At 60.5% G+C, this 14,960-nt stretch overlaps 6 protein-coding genes across 6 annotated transcripts; 3 read left to right on the top strand and 3 right to left on the bottom strand.

Moving 5' to 3' along the window:
- Window positions 1-107: 107 nt before the first annotated feature.
- EHS24_009356 (uncharacterized protein) lies at window positions 108-1,209 on the bottom strand (the record flags this gene model as incomplete). Its single annotated transcript, XM_028624645.1, has 4 exons — window positions 108-632; window positions 685-774; window positions 824-895; window positions 952-1,209. 4 exons carry the CDS (start codon window positions 1,207-1,209, stop codon window positions 108-110), a joined length of 945 nt encoding a protein of 314 aa, XP_028474813.1.
- Window positions 1,210-1,606: 397 nt separating this feature from the next.
- MPC2 (Mitochondrial pyruvate carrier 2) lies at window positions 1,607-2,694 on the top strand (the record flags this gene model as incomplete). The annotated part of the gene is made up of 3 exons (XM_028624646.1): window positions 1,607-1,689; window positions 2,065-2,194; window positions 2,542-2,694. The coding sequence occupies 3 exons, from the start codon at window positions 1,607-1,609 to the stop codon at window positions 2,692-2,694; spliced, it is 366 nt and encodes a 121-aa protein (XP_028474814.1).
- Window positions 2,695-3,267: 573 nt separating this feature from the next.
- On the bottom strand, window positions 3,268-4,613 carry DPH5 (diphthine synthase; the record flags this gene model as incomplete). Its single annotated transcript, XM_028624647.1, has 5 exons — window positions 3,268-3,673; window positions 3,737-4,006; window positions 4,116-4,240; window positions 4,421-4,492; window positions 4,551-4,613. 5 exons carry the CDS (start codon window positions 4,611-4,613, stop codon window positions 3,268-3,270), a joined length of 936 nt encoding a protein of 311 aa, XP_028474815.1.
- A 293-nt stretch (window positions 4,614-4,906) lies between these two features.
- On the bottom strand, window positions 4,907-8,380 carry EHS24_009359 (uncharacterized protein; the record flags this gene model as incomplete). The annotated part of the gene is made up of 1 exon (XM_028624648.1): window positions 4,907-8,380. The coding sequence occupies one exon, from the start codon at window positions 8,378-8,380 to the stop codon at window positions 4,907-4,909; it is 3,474 nt and encodes a 1,157-aa protein (XP_028474816.1).
- Window positions 8,381-8,601: 221 nt separating this feature from the next.
- Window positions 8,602-10,740, top strand: EHS24_009360 (uncharacterized protein; the record flags this gene model as incomplete). Its single annotated transcript, XM_028624649.1, has 2 exons — window positions 8,602-8,874; window positions 8,911-10,740. The coding sequence occupies 2 exons, from the start codon at window positions 8,602-8,604 to the stop codon at window positions 10,738-10,740; spliced, it is 2,103 nt and encodes a 700-aa protein (XP_028474817.1).
- Window positions 10,741-11,358: 618 nt separating this feature from the next.
- Window positions 11,359-13,172, top strand: GPD1_2 (glycerol-3-phosphate dehydrogenase; the record flags this gene model as incomplete). The annotated part of the gene is made up of 7 exons (XM_028624650.1): window positions 11,359-11,567; window positions 11,621-11,717; window positions 11,812-11,968; window positions 12,063-12,323; window positions 12,383-12,511; window positions 12,711-12,923; window positions 13,030-13,172. The coding sequence occupies 7 exons, from the start codon at window positions 11,359-11,361 to the stop codon at window positions 13,170-13,172; spliced, it is 1,209 nt and encodes a 402-aa protein (XP_028474818.1).
- Between the last annotated feature and the right edge of the window lie 1,788 nt (window positions 13,173-14,960).

A 14,960-nucleotide genomic window follows, 5' to 3' on the forward strand; every position in this document is an offset into this window, starting at 1 on the left:
ACTATGACATGCTGCTATTTGACAAAAAATATAATAGGGCGAGAGAGAGAGACAACGGTACGGCTTTTGTTTTATAGATTTGCCTTTACAGATGGCCGTGAGCCGTCCTACTTCTTCCAACCGACCCACTTCTCGACCATCTGGTCACCACATCCGCCATCGCCACCAATCTGCATGTGCTCTCCGGGACACCAGTCGAGGATGAGGTGCCCAGTCTCATTGAGCGCGCGCAGGCCAATCCAGTCTTCGGTGTAGAGCTGCTGGTCGCCGAGCTCAACCACGACCGTCGTGTCCTCTGGGTCGACCGTCGCCCAGTGCGCCGACAGCCCGGGGAACACGGTCTTGTCCTCTGTGAACGCAATGGCGACCATGTTCTCCAGGTGGCCGAGCCCGTTGCCGGCGTCCTCGTCATCCAGGAGGCCCTCGCCGTTCATGTTGCGCATGAACGTGTTGGCGAGGAGGAACTCGTCCAGGCGCGCCGGGTCGCGGTAGTATGCCGCTTGGACGAGGTGCGACTGGGCCCAGGAAGTGTAGATGCCCGAACGCGCTGCGCGGGCCGCGAGGCGGCACGAGAGTGTTGGCGGGTCGGGGCAGGGGATGAGGGCTGCGATGCCAAAGTGCGGCGAGCCAAACTGTATAGCAGCGTTAGAGACGGGAGCTTGAAGTCGTAACTGGTCAGCTCACAGTAATGAGGTTGCGCATCGCGGGGCCGTCCGAGTACTGAGCGCAGTAGCGCAGGAAGAGGCCGCCTTGGGAGAACCCGATGGCGTCAAACTGGAAACAACATGTTAGCTCAGCTCTTGAAGAACACAAGTGAGCTTACCCCGTCCTGGAGCTCTTCAATATCGGCAATCTGATCGCATCCCTGCTGGGCGAGCTCCTCGGCCTTTCCCCACTGTGTCCCGTGTTAGCTGACAAAAGGGCTTGGGCCAGCAGTACTACCACACTCACCCATCCTGCGTTCCGTTCATCGCCAGGACTACCACCTTCGGGGACGATGACAGAGTGCACGAATATGCCCGGGTGCAGCTCCTTGACCCTGTCAGCGAACGCGTCCATGCCCTCGGAATGGGCCGTGTCGCCGAGTCCATGCCAGATGACGAGGGGGCGAGGGTTGGCAGCAGCAGCAGCGGGAGGAGGAGTGAGTGGGACCTGGACGGGGTTGGCTACCGCAAGCCCTGCCAGGGCGAGAAGAGCTAGAGCGACCATTGTGAGTGCGAGAAGCAGCACAAAGAGTGAGAGAGATGCAGAGAGACGATGACGTTGGTGCGCACTGCAATTGTTTATGAGAGAGACAGTGGCGATCTGGGCTCATGTTGGGTGGTGTGGGGACCCCAGACGGACGGCTCACGCCCGGGCGGGCGGCGGGGCTGCCACTGGGCGATAACGCCGCGTATAACGCCGGCCCCTCCCACCCCAGCGAGCGTGAGCGGGCTTTACGGGCGCCGCGGGGGCCGGCGGCACACAGAGTGGAGAGAGAGACGGACGGCAGACGGAGGCAGGCAGCGGGCAGCAGTGGGCAGAGCTCGGTGACGACAAGAGCGACTCGACCGTCCTACTCAACACCCCTCTCCTTCTACCCACACCCCCCCTCACCCAACCCACAATGTCCGGCCAGGTCTCCTCGGCAGCCTCCAACGTCGCCGCGTCGCGGTTCCAGGCGTTCATGAACCACCCAGCGGGTCCCAAGTGCGTTTCAACTGGGCGTGCGTCAGTCACCATTTGTTATCCTTGAACCGACTCGTCCGTTTTGTGACACTAGAGGTCGCGTTCTGTGGGGTAACAACATGGGAGACTGGCGACAATGACGACGGTGATGAAGCATGCTTGCTGACCGTGTTCCTTCCTTTGTGATTTCTACTACTCGTGCGCATCCTCGTCCACTCGCGGCCCCATCACGATCCCTTGACAACCTCACCGTCGTCCTCGTCCTGCTCCACATCATGACGAATGTCACTCGACTTGCCACTCTTGCCCGGTCCCTTCCTCTTTCACCTCCAACCTCTGGCCTGGCGTGTAACCCCCTCTCCACGCTCGCCCGTAATGGTCGTTTGCCGCCAACAGGACCATCTTCTTCTGGGCCCCCATGGCCAAGTGGTCGCTCGTCATTGCTGGTCTCAAGGACCTGGGCCGTCCTGCGGACAAGCTCTCGCTCTCGCAGAACCTTGCCCTCGCCGCTACTGGCTTCATCTGGGTAAGTCGAGTCGTGTACTGCTAGTCGTTTTGGCGGTGTTGGCTCGGTGCTGCGTCGGGTCAAGAACGACAGACGGCCGAGGATACGTTGGTGGATGCCGGGGAAACCAAGCCTGGCTTCGCGGCTGGTTGTTCGGCAGGGGTGGTGGAGACATTCGAGCAGGTGAACTCGTCTGCCAGACGTGCACACCTGCGACCACGCTCCGTTTGCCTCCCAGTTCGAGCGACCAGCCCGACCAACCCCCTGCCTTTGACCTTGTTCCTGCACAGCTGTCTTGCTTCCGACCGCACCAGCTGTACAATGAACGAGACAACGAGGCCGTGAAACCACACTGACACCACACGCAGGTGCGCTACTCCCTCGTCATCACCCCCGTCAACTACTCGCTCGCCGCCGTCAACTTCTTTGTCGGCTCAACGGGTATGGCGCAGCTCTACCGCATGTGGGACTTTAAGAGGAACAACCCCGAGGCGGCCAAGCTTGCCAAGGAGGTGCTCTAGACAGTGGAAAAAACACACACAGCACTACTGGTCATTTTATTGTAGCGGGGATTGATGGATGAGGATGCATAGATCCGGTTCGTACGGCGTGGGCGCGGGAGTGTGGATGGTGGTCATGTCCCATTGTGGTTGTGGAGTGAAGAGGATATCCCTTGGGTCAACACCACGCCCGCACCGCGCCACCTCTCACCATCTCCTGTCTAGACTGACACGCCGATGCGTACGTTGACGACTCTTGCACAGCCGACATGATACACAATATGAGCTTTTGACGTCTCGTGTATATGAGCACTGTGATTTTTGACCCATCCTCACCGGAAGGAAGACGAGTGAGCTAGACGGCCAAGTGACATGTTCCCCCGTGCTGACTGAGGTCTGACCACCGAGCTGAACCCATCCATGGGTAGCGGCAAGTCAGTATTGCACCGCCAGCGATGCTAGACGGCTGTTTGTCAAAACGCGGCTGAACCCACAGTGTCACGATAGCCACGATAACCCGGCAGAAGCAAAACATCATATACATGAATCCCCAAAGTGGCACACACACTCCCAGCAACGAGGGGTGCCTCCACTCTACTCAAAGGTCTCGCGTTCACAGCCATACACCTCCTTGGCGACCTTCCACCACTGGCCCTCGTCGCCGCCTACACACCAGCGGCCGGCAAACTCGAGCTCGAGGGGGTGGATACGCTTGCCGACCACCACCACCGAGTGCAAGGGCCCGCCAAACTCCTCCTCGTCGAGGGACGCGAGCTCCTTGAGTGTGCCGGCGATGATCCTCTGGGTCGAGGTACCGATACGGCTGAGGGACATGGCGAGCGTGTTCTCGGGGTTCATGTACGTGGGCGTGACGGGGATGACGTTTCCGTCCTCGTCCTCGGTGCCCTCGGGCTGGTGGCGCTTGGACTCGGTCAGGAGCATCTGCGAAAAGGCCTGGTAGGGGTTCATGAAGCGGGGGGGCTCGTAGATGAGGCGGCCGCTGGAAATGTCAGCGAGAGCCCCTGTTCTGCTCTGTGGCCGCGCGGGCGCCATGTCCACTCACCGAGCCATGTTCTCCTCGCTCTGCTCCCTGACCTTGATGTCGAGCAGCACGAGCGTGTGCATGCCGTACTTGGAGTTCTCCTCCAGACGGTCGTACCACGAGTCGGGGGTCCATGTCTGCGTGTAGAACGGCAGCGAGACGGCCTGGCCAAAGTTGTACATTTGCAGACCGGTCGAGCCGAGCGCGGTCATGATGGAGGCATTGTGGATGGTCTGCGTGGGGATGCCGCGGGTGGACGCGCGGAGGATGAGGTCGGTGTGGGTGGTCGCGCTGGAGTTGGTCAGTGGGGAGTCCAATGAACGAGAGACTGGTGAGAGCTGAATGTCGCAAAACAAAAGCCGTGCAGCTCAAGAGGCCAAGGGAGGAATGCTAGACTCACCCAAGAGGGTCGCCGACGACGAGGAAGCAGACGTCGACCTTGTCGGCGTCCTTGAGGATCTCGTCCGACTCGAGCTCGACTGTCTCGCGGGTGGCAGTAATAATGGGGCGGCCGTAAAACTCCTCCTGTAGATGGGTGTCAGCGCACACCCTTCATGATATCATTGATGCAGCCAGCTCGAATGGAAGATAACAAAGTGGAAGACGATGGTTGGCATACGCTTTGGAAGCGCGTTGACGACCCCCTCTCCGTCCCACCCGTCCTCTCCTCTGTCCAGCAACCGCTCCTCTCCTCCAGCGACTCACGAGCTTCTCCTTCTCAATCATCAAGATCGAGGTGTACGCCTCGAGGTACACGCGCTCGGCCTTCTTGACCGCCTGCAGTGGGTGATCAGCTTTTTGGCACCATTGAAGCAAAAGGAGGCAATCAACTGACCTCGAGACCCTTGACGGTAATGTCCTTTTCGTCGCTCAGACCCAGACCGATGAGGTACAGCATGTTTAAAAGTGGATTAGGTGTCTATGAGGAAAGGTATAAAGGAGTGGTGACGCCAATGGACGATGAAAGGGTTGCGCATGATTCAAAATCTCGAAAAGGGTAAAGTGGGCCCCGCATTTCTCCTCACAACCTTCCGGTGGAGGCCGTTCAGCACCGTTCAGCACCGTTCAGCACTGGCGACATGGATGCATGGGTGGACATGGCCAGCGACATGGTTCTACTCTACACACTTTACACACAAGACACACGGCGGATGAGGGGGGTTGTCTCAGCGGAACAAGCTTTTCGTCTCCTCACCACCCTTTAAAGTCTGCCCACTCGTCATCCTCGTCCACCGCCAGCCGGCGCCTCGGCGGACTGGGCGGGGACGGAATGGTCCTCTGCGGCGACAGCACGAGCACCCTCTGCACAGGAGACGACGCGGGCTCGGGCTTGACAGCAGGCGTGGCGATCTGGAACTGGATCCTGGCGCGCTTGACCCTCTTGGCAGAGGAGAGGACGGCAGGCATGGATTGCCGGGGCCTTTTGAGCGTCTTTGCCGGCCTGGACGTGTTGGGTTGGGATCTGGAGGCAGGAGGAGCTGGAGTGGGCGCCGGCGCAGGGACAGCCGCAGCGGGGACGACGCGAGGTTTGGGTCGAGTGTGCGGGATCTCGACATGGTCAAGGAACTGTCGGGGACTGCACGCGGTGTAACCTTTGGGAAGGACGTACTTGTCCGTTTCAGCCTCAGGCGACAACGAGAGAGGACGTTTCGACCGACGGGGTGGCGCTGATAGAATCTCAAAGTCTGGCTCCTCGGTAGTGAGTAGACGCTTGCGTGCGCGAGGGCGACTGGGAGCATCCTTATGGGGAGTTGGTTCTGGGCCCTGCTTGCGTCGACGCACGAGAGGCTCCAGAGGCACAAAGTGCATGGGGGCGAACAGCGAACCTTGGCGCTGTCGCCGCCTGGGCTCAACAATGAGCGGTTCGGGCTCCATGGACTCGGATGCCGTGGCCTCACGGCGTCGCTTTGTCGACCGTCGTGTAATAACCAGCGGTTCAGACTCAGGCATGAGCACAAACGGCGAGCCGCTACGACGGTGCTTGGGCGGCGAAGAAGAGGGCAGTGGCTCCATCAAGTCAGGAGAGGGTTCGGGGCTAATGTCCAGCTCGGTGAAGCGCCTGGGCCCCCGGCGCTGCTGAGAGGACTCGAGAGATTGGCTGGGCTCTGACACAATCTCAAACGAGCCACTACGGCTTCTCCTCGATGGGCCTGCACTGGATTCCGCCGGGTCGAAAAGCGGGGGTTGGTGGGTCACTATCGACCGATGGGCCTGCAGCTGAGGATCAGTCGAGGATGGACTTGCGGAAGGTTCGCCAGTTGTCCTCCTCAACAGTCGTGCCGGTGGTAGAGCAGGACGGAGCATTGGGGCTTTTCCGCCTGTGACCTTGCGTGCAAACATCGGGCGCCGGGCCGAAGACGGGAGTCGACTGCCGTTGGTGGTGAGGGCTTGGACGGAAGGCGTGGTGGCAGTGGGCGGTGAGATAGCCATATCCAACGCACCATCGACATGGCTGAGTCGCGGGGAAGGAGGCTGAGGAGACACAACCAAGAGGCTGCGTCGGGACGATCGTGGCGGGGGTGATGATCGCGGCGGGGGTGATGAGATCGACTCCAGGTCGTCGTCGACGGATATAGCCTTGGACGCACGCTGGCCCCGGATCTCAAGGGTCCTAGCTCGAGAGCTGCGCCGCGACGAGCGTGCAGGCGACTCGTCGAAAATGATAATCTCAGGCTGGACGTTACTCTCCGGCAGGGGGCTGGCCACTTCTTCTTGAGCCACAACATCTCCCTGGCTGTTCTCCCGATCGGCCTGGATAGTTTGCCTGTCCCCGACGGACATGCGACTTCCACGACCGCGACCACGCCCACGTCCACGACCCCTGGGTCGACCTCGAGGTGCAGATTCTTTTGGCGGTTCAAAGTCGGCATCCATGGCAGCGTCACCGTCAAAGCCATCAGGTAGGATGATGTCAGGTGATGGGTTGCGCGGTTCAGATGGCGAGGACGCGACGTTGATCACTTCTGTCGCGACAGCAGCGCCGTCACCGTTGGTCGTCGGTTGTTCTGTTCCCTGGGGTGTAGCCGCAGTGGAAGCAGCAGTGTTGTCGGCCGCGGGACCTTGCGTGGGAACATCACTCTTCCTGGGACGTCCCCTCTTCTTCTTTGGAGGCGGGGAAGGCTCAGGCTGGGCGTACCACTTGCTCTCTGGGACGAGCAAGTCGAGAGGCTCAAGACCCAGTTCTTCTCGACGCCATAACTCGAGTGCAAAGAGGGCCGCTGGGTCGAGGGTGCGCAGGTCGATACGCATTTCGCGCTTGAGTTGGGCCGAGCCGCCAGGGGGAGGAGGGTGCCAAGTCGTACCGGGCGAAGGCGAGCGGGATGAAGGTCGTGGTGCGCCGGGATCACGATAGTCGCTATCCTGGTCAGTACCATTTGCCATCATCGAAACGGTGCCAATGGCAAACGCGATGAGGTCGGCAGTGACTGGAAGGCCCCCATCGCCGTCCATTGGAGGGAAGTTGGGTGGCGCAGCACTGTCCTCTGTCGACTCCGGAAGCGTCGTCGCTTGCTCAAGCGTGGCAGGCATCATGTCATCAGGGGGACCCACTGGTGGGGCCATGAGATCCACTCCTCCGGCCTGGCCCGTGGGTGCTGGATCTTCGGCCACGCTCGCGCGGCGCGACTGATCGGGAGTGTGGTCGGCTGCGTCCTCCAAAACGGATGTGAACAGGCTGCCCGCCGCGCCCATCTGAGTCGCCGCAGACAGCACTTGCTCTGGATCTGGTAAAGGTACGGCGTCTGGTGTCACGGGGACGAGGTTGGCGCCTTGGCTGAGCGAAACAAGTGTCTGTGCTCCCGACGCGCCTCGGGAGAGGGGGATGGCGGCCAAGGTGCTTGCGGTGGGAGAAGAGGTCGGGAGGACAGCTAGGGGTTCGTCGGTGACGGCATGATCGGGTGCAGAAGCAGGAATAGTAGATGCTGCAGTCTCGGTCCCAGCGAGGGTGGGGGGCAAGGTGTCGAGTGTGGGCGGTAAGGTATCGAGTGTGGGTTGGTCGTCGAGAGTCGGTTGGTCGCCGAGTGCTTGATTGTCGACTGTGTGCCCCTGGGAAGCATCACCACAGCCTGGAGGGAGGGTGGAGTCTTCCTCGTTCCCACCACCCTGCTGCAGTTCCACGATATCGCCGCCCCCAGAATTAGCCTCTGCGGCACCATCCTTGGCACCACCACTGGCACTGGGCTCGTCGGGTGTGCTCAGCGAGGGCACATCACTGGGCGGCGGGAGCTGAGGGGCGGGCGCTTCATCGTTCCCACCGTCTTGCTGCAACTCCACGACATCGCCGCTGCCGGTAGCAGCCTCTGCGGCACCATCTTTGGCTTCGCCACTGGAGCTGGGCTGATCGGCACCGCCGTTGGTGACTTCTGGAGGTTCGTCGTCCTGAATGATGGGGGAACCGCGTTCGAGGCGCCATCGCTCGAGCTTGTCGGTATCCTCTGCAGATTCGATGCATCCAGGACTCGGCGGCAAGTCTGAGGTATCGACCACCCTTATGTCTACGCGATGGTAGCTGGTGGGTGTGCGGTATCGGTCGAGGATGTCACCCAGCTTGACAAGGTGCGACGCGGTGGTGAGACTGGTGAGGAACGACGCGAGCGGCGCGAGCTGGATGCCGCTCTGCACCTCTGTGCGCCGGAAGCGGGCAGGCGGGGGAATGCGCGAGCCCATGGCCTGCTCGATCCCAGTGGCCAGTGTACGAGACGCTGTTGTAAAGGGGGAAAGGCGGCGTGGTGGATGGTGATGATGAGAAGGTTGGAACCGGAATGACTATGCAAGGTGATCGAAGCTTCCCTCCCATCTCCATTTCGTCATTTGTGTTTGTCGGAATTTGAACCTCCACTTTCATTGTTTCTCCCATCCAGTCCACCATTCAAACCACCCATCGCACAATGTCCCGTCCTGCAGAGCTCCTGCCTCCCAACCGCCAACTCCTGTTCCCCCGCTTCGAGACGTACCGCCTCCACTCGATAGACCCAGACACCGACCTGCAGGCGTTCAAGCTCCCAGGCGACGGCGCAACACAGAGCCGTGTCGGGTACGGCGAGCAGCAGCTGGGCTTCAAGGAGGTCCGCGCCCGCATCGCATGGGACCATCTCGACACTGCCGGTAGCCGCGGCGCGTATGTTGACAAGGACTGGAACGTGGTTGCCTTTGAGCTTGATGTGAGCCCGGGACGTACGCGTAATGCTAACAAACAGGACACCCTGACTCCACACTTTGCCCAAGTCGCGTCCCTCCCTACCCCCATCTCGTCTGGGCACGCCGAGTACCCTCGAGTGCTGCCACTGTCGCAAACGGCATGGGCTGTGTCAACCGGTTCGGGGTCACTGTATGTCCTCCGCGTCTCAGAGCCGGGATCCGAGCTCGCGGGCGAGTTTATTGCTCGGTACGACCTCGTTCTCGAAGGCGGACAAACGCCCTTCATCCTGTACGCGGCCCACCACGAAGGTGGTGATGCCTTCCGCCTTCTCCTTGCCCGTGCGGTAGTGGAGCCCATGAGTGACTCGAGCAAGTACACACCCCGTGTGGCCAACTTTGAGCTGGTCGAGGTCGGCATTGACGTCTCGCACACGAACGGCGTCGACGACTCGCCCGAGCTGCTGCAGCCCCTGTGGGCGCTCACCGGTGGCGACCTCCCGTACTGGGCTTCGTGGACTGAAGGCGGCTGGATTGTGCTCTGCGAAGAGCCTTTTGGAGAGAAGCAGCAGGAGGAAGAGAAGAAGCCCGAGACGGCGGCCCAACGCGCCCAGCGACTGCGCGAGGCCAAGTTGGCCAAGCTCGGCCTCGGTGCCAACATTGCGAGCAGGGATCCGTTCGAGCAGGATGATGGTTATGGGGAAGCAGCCGACCAAGAAGCGGATGAGGAGGCCATGGACGTGGATACGCCCAAGGAGTACCCCTTCCGCTGGACGCAAGACACGACTTCGGTGACCATCACTGTCCCACTCCCTGCCGGCACGACTAGCAAGGACATCAACGTCAAGATCACTCCCGACATGCTCGGTATCTCTATCCAGTCCGACTCGCTTACCCCTGCTCTCTCGTCGTTTGTGTCCAAGCCCGCTCACTCGTTTTGGAATGGTATCGTGGTCGACGAATCGACGTGGACATTCGACGCAACCAAGGCCGAGCTCGACATTGAGCTGCAGAAACAAGGCGAGGACGGCATGCGCTGGCCGAGCGTCTTCGTCCCCGGTTCGGACGATGAGGACGACGCCGAGGATGTGCCAGAGACGTTTGCCGCCTCGACTCTTGATGCGATCCGCAAGAGCTTTTCGTCAGTGCAGACGCGCACCTCGGAGGAACCACACGGCAACCAACCGGCAATCCCGGCTCTGCTCCGGGAAGAGATGGACTTTGACCTGGACGACGGTGCAGACTATGGCGAGGGGGAGGATGGGGCTTTTGCTCACCCAAGTGGTGCCAGTACTGTGGGCCGTACGGTCTTGTTCGGCCACATTGTGCCCAACGCCGAGGGCGGCGTGCCCACTGTGTCGTGGCCTCGCCAGCCAGCCCAGGTCCTCTCTCTCCCAGTCACCAGCCAAGGGCCAGAGCTGCCATCTGCCGCGGGTGTGATCGTCAAAACGGCAGTTGACGGTCTCGTCTTTGCGCCGTCGACTGACCCCGCACGCGCGCCATGGGTGCACCTGGGCACCAACCCAGCCCTCGCGTTTGTCATGTCGTCGAAGCGTGACTTGCGGCTCGTACGCCATGTCACACGACCAAGCCGCACTGCCGGCGGTTCAGATTCGACCACCAGCCAAGATCGCCAAGCCACGGGGGACACGGCGACTACAGTTTTTGCACTCGAGTCTGGTACGGGCGTGGGCAACGGCAATGCGTACATCTACTACCCGCCACCAAGTGGTGGAGACGGCACAGCGGCGTTGCAGGGCGTGGTGAGCGTCAGCGGCGGCGACCGCGGCGCACTGCTTGGCGTGGGCAGCGTGCGGGTGCCCGGTAGAGACAAAGACGTGGTGGTGGCTCTGTGTGAGCACGCGCTCGTGGTTCTGGGCGGAGTGCTCTAGGAGCAACAGTAGTAGCATGATGTGCCGGGGGGGAGAGCAAAGTGCCAGCCTTCAGCAGTCGATTGTAGTCGTAAACTACAGAAGCTTAGAACTGAGACAGAAAAACAGACGACGGGCAGATGAAGACCGTGCCGGTTGCTGGTGGTCGCTTGCCGGCGGGCCCGCTGACATGAGTGGACGGCGTGGCGAGGGCCGCCGTGGCTCGTGACGTTATATCCGGCTATCGGTCGATCCGTCCGAGCACAAGACGTCTCTTGTTTTTGAAAGTGTCTGCTGCACCCAGCTCGCGGGCGGGAAGCGGAGCTCGGCAGTAACAGAGCAACGGTCAAGAGAGATGGAGGCCGTGCACGTAAGAGTGGCCCGGCGGCAAAGACGGCATGCATGCACGCAGCGCGACGCAAAGAGACCGGTGCGGTCGTACTTTGATATAAAGAGACGAGCGCGCTCCCACGGCAGAGCCTGTCGGAATACCACGGTCAAAAGTCCAGCTCCGATCTCGCGCCCCAGAGATTTCGTCACTGCCATCGCGACACCCCCACCGCATCCGGCGTCGTCTCACACAGCCAGCACCCAGCAGCCAGCAAGATCCCATCGCGCTCGCTCTCAGTTTCTATATACATGTCCTCGTCCTCGTCGTCTACAGCGGCGCCCTCCCCCGCCATTCAGTCCATCCTCCCCCGTCTCGCTGCCGTTCGGGCTCACCTCGCTCCACCAAACCCTACAACAGCCCGCAACCTCGCATCCGCCGCTCTCACCTCATCCACTAAACCCACTTCCACAATCAACATGGCAAAGGACAAGGTCGCCATCATCGGCTCGGGCAACTGGTGCGTACATACGACAGTGATAATGGCAGTGATGGCTTGCTAACCGTCTGCAGGGGCTCGGCCATTGCCCGCATTGCCGGCCAGAACGTCGTCAAGCACTCGGATGTGTTCGAGTCGTCGCGCGTGCCGCTCTGGGTGTTTGAGGAGATGGTGAGTACCGATGCGAGCTAGCGGGACGCCGTACCCCAAGACGGTGGGGATGGGTGCACTCTATCAAGACGACCTGCTAACCATGTCTCCTTAGATTGACGGCAAGAAGCTCACCGACATCATCAACACCACCCACATCAACGTCAAGTACCTCCCCGACATTCCTCTCAGTGACAACGTCGTTGCCATTCCCGACATTGCCAAGGCCGTCGAGGGTGCCACTGCACTCGTCTTCGTCATGCCCCACCAGTGTAAGTCCCCCCCGCAACCATTTCTTGCAACAAGAAAGGCTACACCCCCCGGCTTTGCGTGCCACCGCTGGAAACCTCAGCTGACGCGTCCCAGTCCTTGCCAAGGCGCTCGACGCTATCGAGGGCCACGTCGCACCCGGGGCCAAGGCCATCTCGCTCATCAAGGGCGTCGACGTGCACGGATCTGACATCCACATCTTCGCCGACGTCATTGAGAAGCGTCTGGGCATCTCGTGCTCGGCCCTCTCGGGCGCCAACATTGCCTCCGAGGTCGCCCTCGAGCGCTTCTCCGAGACCACAGTCGGCTACCGCAAGGACAAGGAGGACGAGGGTCTGCTCTGGCAGAAGCTGTTCGGTGGGTACAAGCTCTCTGTTCCTGAGTTTGGAAGGCATGCAGCTGACACTCGCTCGCAGAAACTCCCAAGTTCCGCGTCCAGCTCATCGAGGACGTTGACGGCGTGTCGCTCTGCGGTGCGCTCAAGAACGTCGTCGCTGTCGCCGCGGGTCTCAGCGACGGTCTTGGCTACGGCAACAACACCAAGTGTGAGTGTGCAAAAGGACACGGGTGTCATAGGGACGAGTGTGGGGCCGCGGCGCGTAGTTGGGCCAACAGGGGCTGTGTTGAAGGGCTGGGCCTTGGTGCAAACCAGACCCGGTTTGTGCTCGCCCCTCCAGATCCACATGACCTCACATTATGCCTATGCCATCACAGCATATACACAGCAGCTGACACCATACACAGCGGCCATCATGCGCATCGGTCTTTTGGAAACCAAGAACTTCTGCCTCGAGTTCTTCAACGACGTCAAGCCCGAGACGTTCCTGCAGGAGTCGGCTGGTGTCGCCGACCTCATCACCTCGTGCCTGGGTGGCCGTAACCGCAAGACGGCCGAGGCGTTCGTCACCACCGGCAAGCCGTTCGATGTGCTCGAGCGCGAGATGCTCGGTGGCCAGAGTGAGTCATCCGGCAGTCGGGCAAAGGGGAGATAGGTGCGGGCATCGCGACCTTCACCTGTGCTCCTTCCCCTCCACTTGAGATCACCCACTGACACCTTCCACAGAGCTGCAGGGTATCCACACGGCCATGGACGTCCACAACTTCCTCAAGGCCCGTAACCGTCTCGGCGCCTACCCGCTCTTCGACAAGGTCTACCACATCTGCTGGGACGGCCTGGCGGCCGACACCCTCACCGACGGTCTTTAAGCACCCCGAGTGTAACTCTGTGGGTGGGGCCGGGACACGAGTGGTTTTTTTGTTTGTTATTGTTTGGTTTAAAAGGACAACGAGCTCCCTTGCAAGACGCGACGTCTTGACGCACGCGCGTGCGGGGGGAGAGCAGGAGGGAAGCCGGATCTGCGGAGAGGACAAGGATCTGTTAGAAGCGCAGTATAGACATGGATCGGATTACCTGGATTCTGGCGTGTGGCACTAACGGGCCGCACGGACGAGCCACATCTGCCGCACAGACGGAGGCAGTGGGGTGATCGAGTGAACTGGCTGTGATGACTGCGAGACATGGCGCGTGAGACTGCGACAGCTGTTTGTTGGTAGCCATTGATTTCCGATCCACCGGTTGCGAGTCGCACTCGTCCTGGATCTCGTCGCCGTCCCAAACAATTCATGCCACCTGTCGCCCTCGTGCATGTTACCGTTGGAACAGAGTGTGCCGAGGCCCGAACGAAACCTTGAACCACGTCCCAAGTGTGCATTCAACATTGTGCATGTGGCCCTTGACACGTCCCTTCCGTGCAGTGCAGTGCAGTGCGTTGCTCGTCGCGACCAGGCGGGCGCCAGCGTACCGTACTTCGAATTCGTGGCTACCTCGCTCGCACCAGCCCCAGCCCCAGCACCAGCACCGCGCGATTCCCATGCCCCCCGTTTTGGGGCCGACAACCACATGCGCAAGGATCGGTCGTGGAGCCGCTCAGTCACTCTGCGAGTCATGCAGGGTTCGCAAACACGCTCTGACAGCATTGAATGAGGGCTTCCGAGAAATACGTGACAGCTTTTGGTATGGGCGAGCAAAAGGCGTTTTGTGTTTGGTTCTCGGAAACGGCCAGTACGGCGCACTAGGTGTAATGTGTTTCTCGACAGAAACGACGCGCTGCAGCGTCAGAATTAGAAGTGTCTGCAGACTGGATGATGGTGCGATGGTGTCCGTCGTAGTTGACGAGCTCTGACAACCCCGCGGCCAGTCAGTGACCGATATGGCCAACTCCTAACCTATAACCGGTGAAGTAACATGGATTGTGCATATAAAAAGTGGGTACGCTCCGCGATGTTGCGCCACCATGCCACCCACGTCCAGCGCCAACAACAGTCTGTTTTGAAACGCTCCTCAAAGCTATGTATGAGGAAGTTCTCGCCCCAAAGACCGGGCGATGGCTAGGTCAGCTCAAGCTGGCGGCCAGGCGGTGGCATGCCGCGACGATCCTCCAACCCCGCGTTTCTCCTTCGTCCCTCGGGCCCAAATACAAGTGACATTGCGACAGGTCACACACGTCTAGGGAGGTGTCTCGTCGCGGAGGGTGGGTGCGTCATCGCCCGTTGTGCCAACAGCCTCGTACTGTGGGGCCATGTCCTGTGCCGTGTGTGATGTGGGCAGAGCCTGCCTGCAGGACATGAAGACGTGAAGGGCAAAGAGGATAGACGGGACATGGACAGGACAACACCGCCAGGTGTGTCACCTTGGATCCTTGTTTTCCTGGTTTGTTCAAGTGCCTGGGCATTCCCCTCCTTTTTTTCGCTGGACAAACGGGCCAACGACAAACGATGCCTTGATAGCTGGATGAAGCACCTGGGGCCACACCGTTTTGCTGGTGGACCCCCCATTTACCCTGCTGTTCTAATCAATGCCGTCTCTCCCTTAGACATTTTGTTGGTGCATATCAATCAGGTCCCACGTAACGTCCTGCGAGAGTAATGTCCTGAACACCGCTTGAGCGAACTCTTGTCGTGACAGCCTGTCCCATTCTGCAGCACCGTGTTCTC

This window comes from Apiotrichum porosum, assembly GCF_003942205.1.
Source record: "Apiotrichum porosum strain DSM 27194 chromosome Unknown scaffold_9, whole genome shotgun sequence".
Classification (NCBI taxonomy): domain Eukaryota; kingdom Fungi; phylum Basidiomycota; class Tremellomycetes; order Trichosporonales; family Trichosporonaceae; genus Apiotrichum; species Apiotrichum porosum.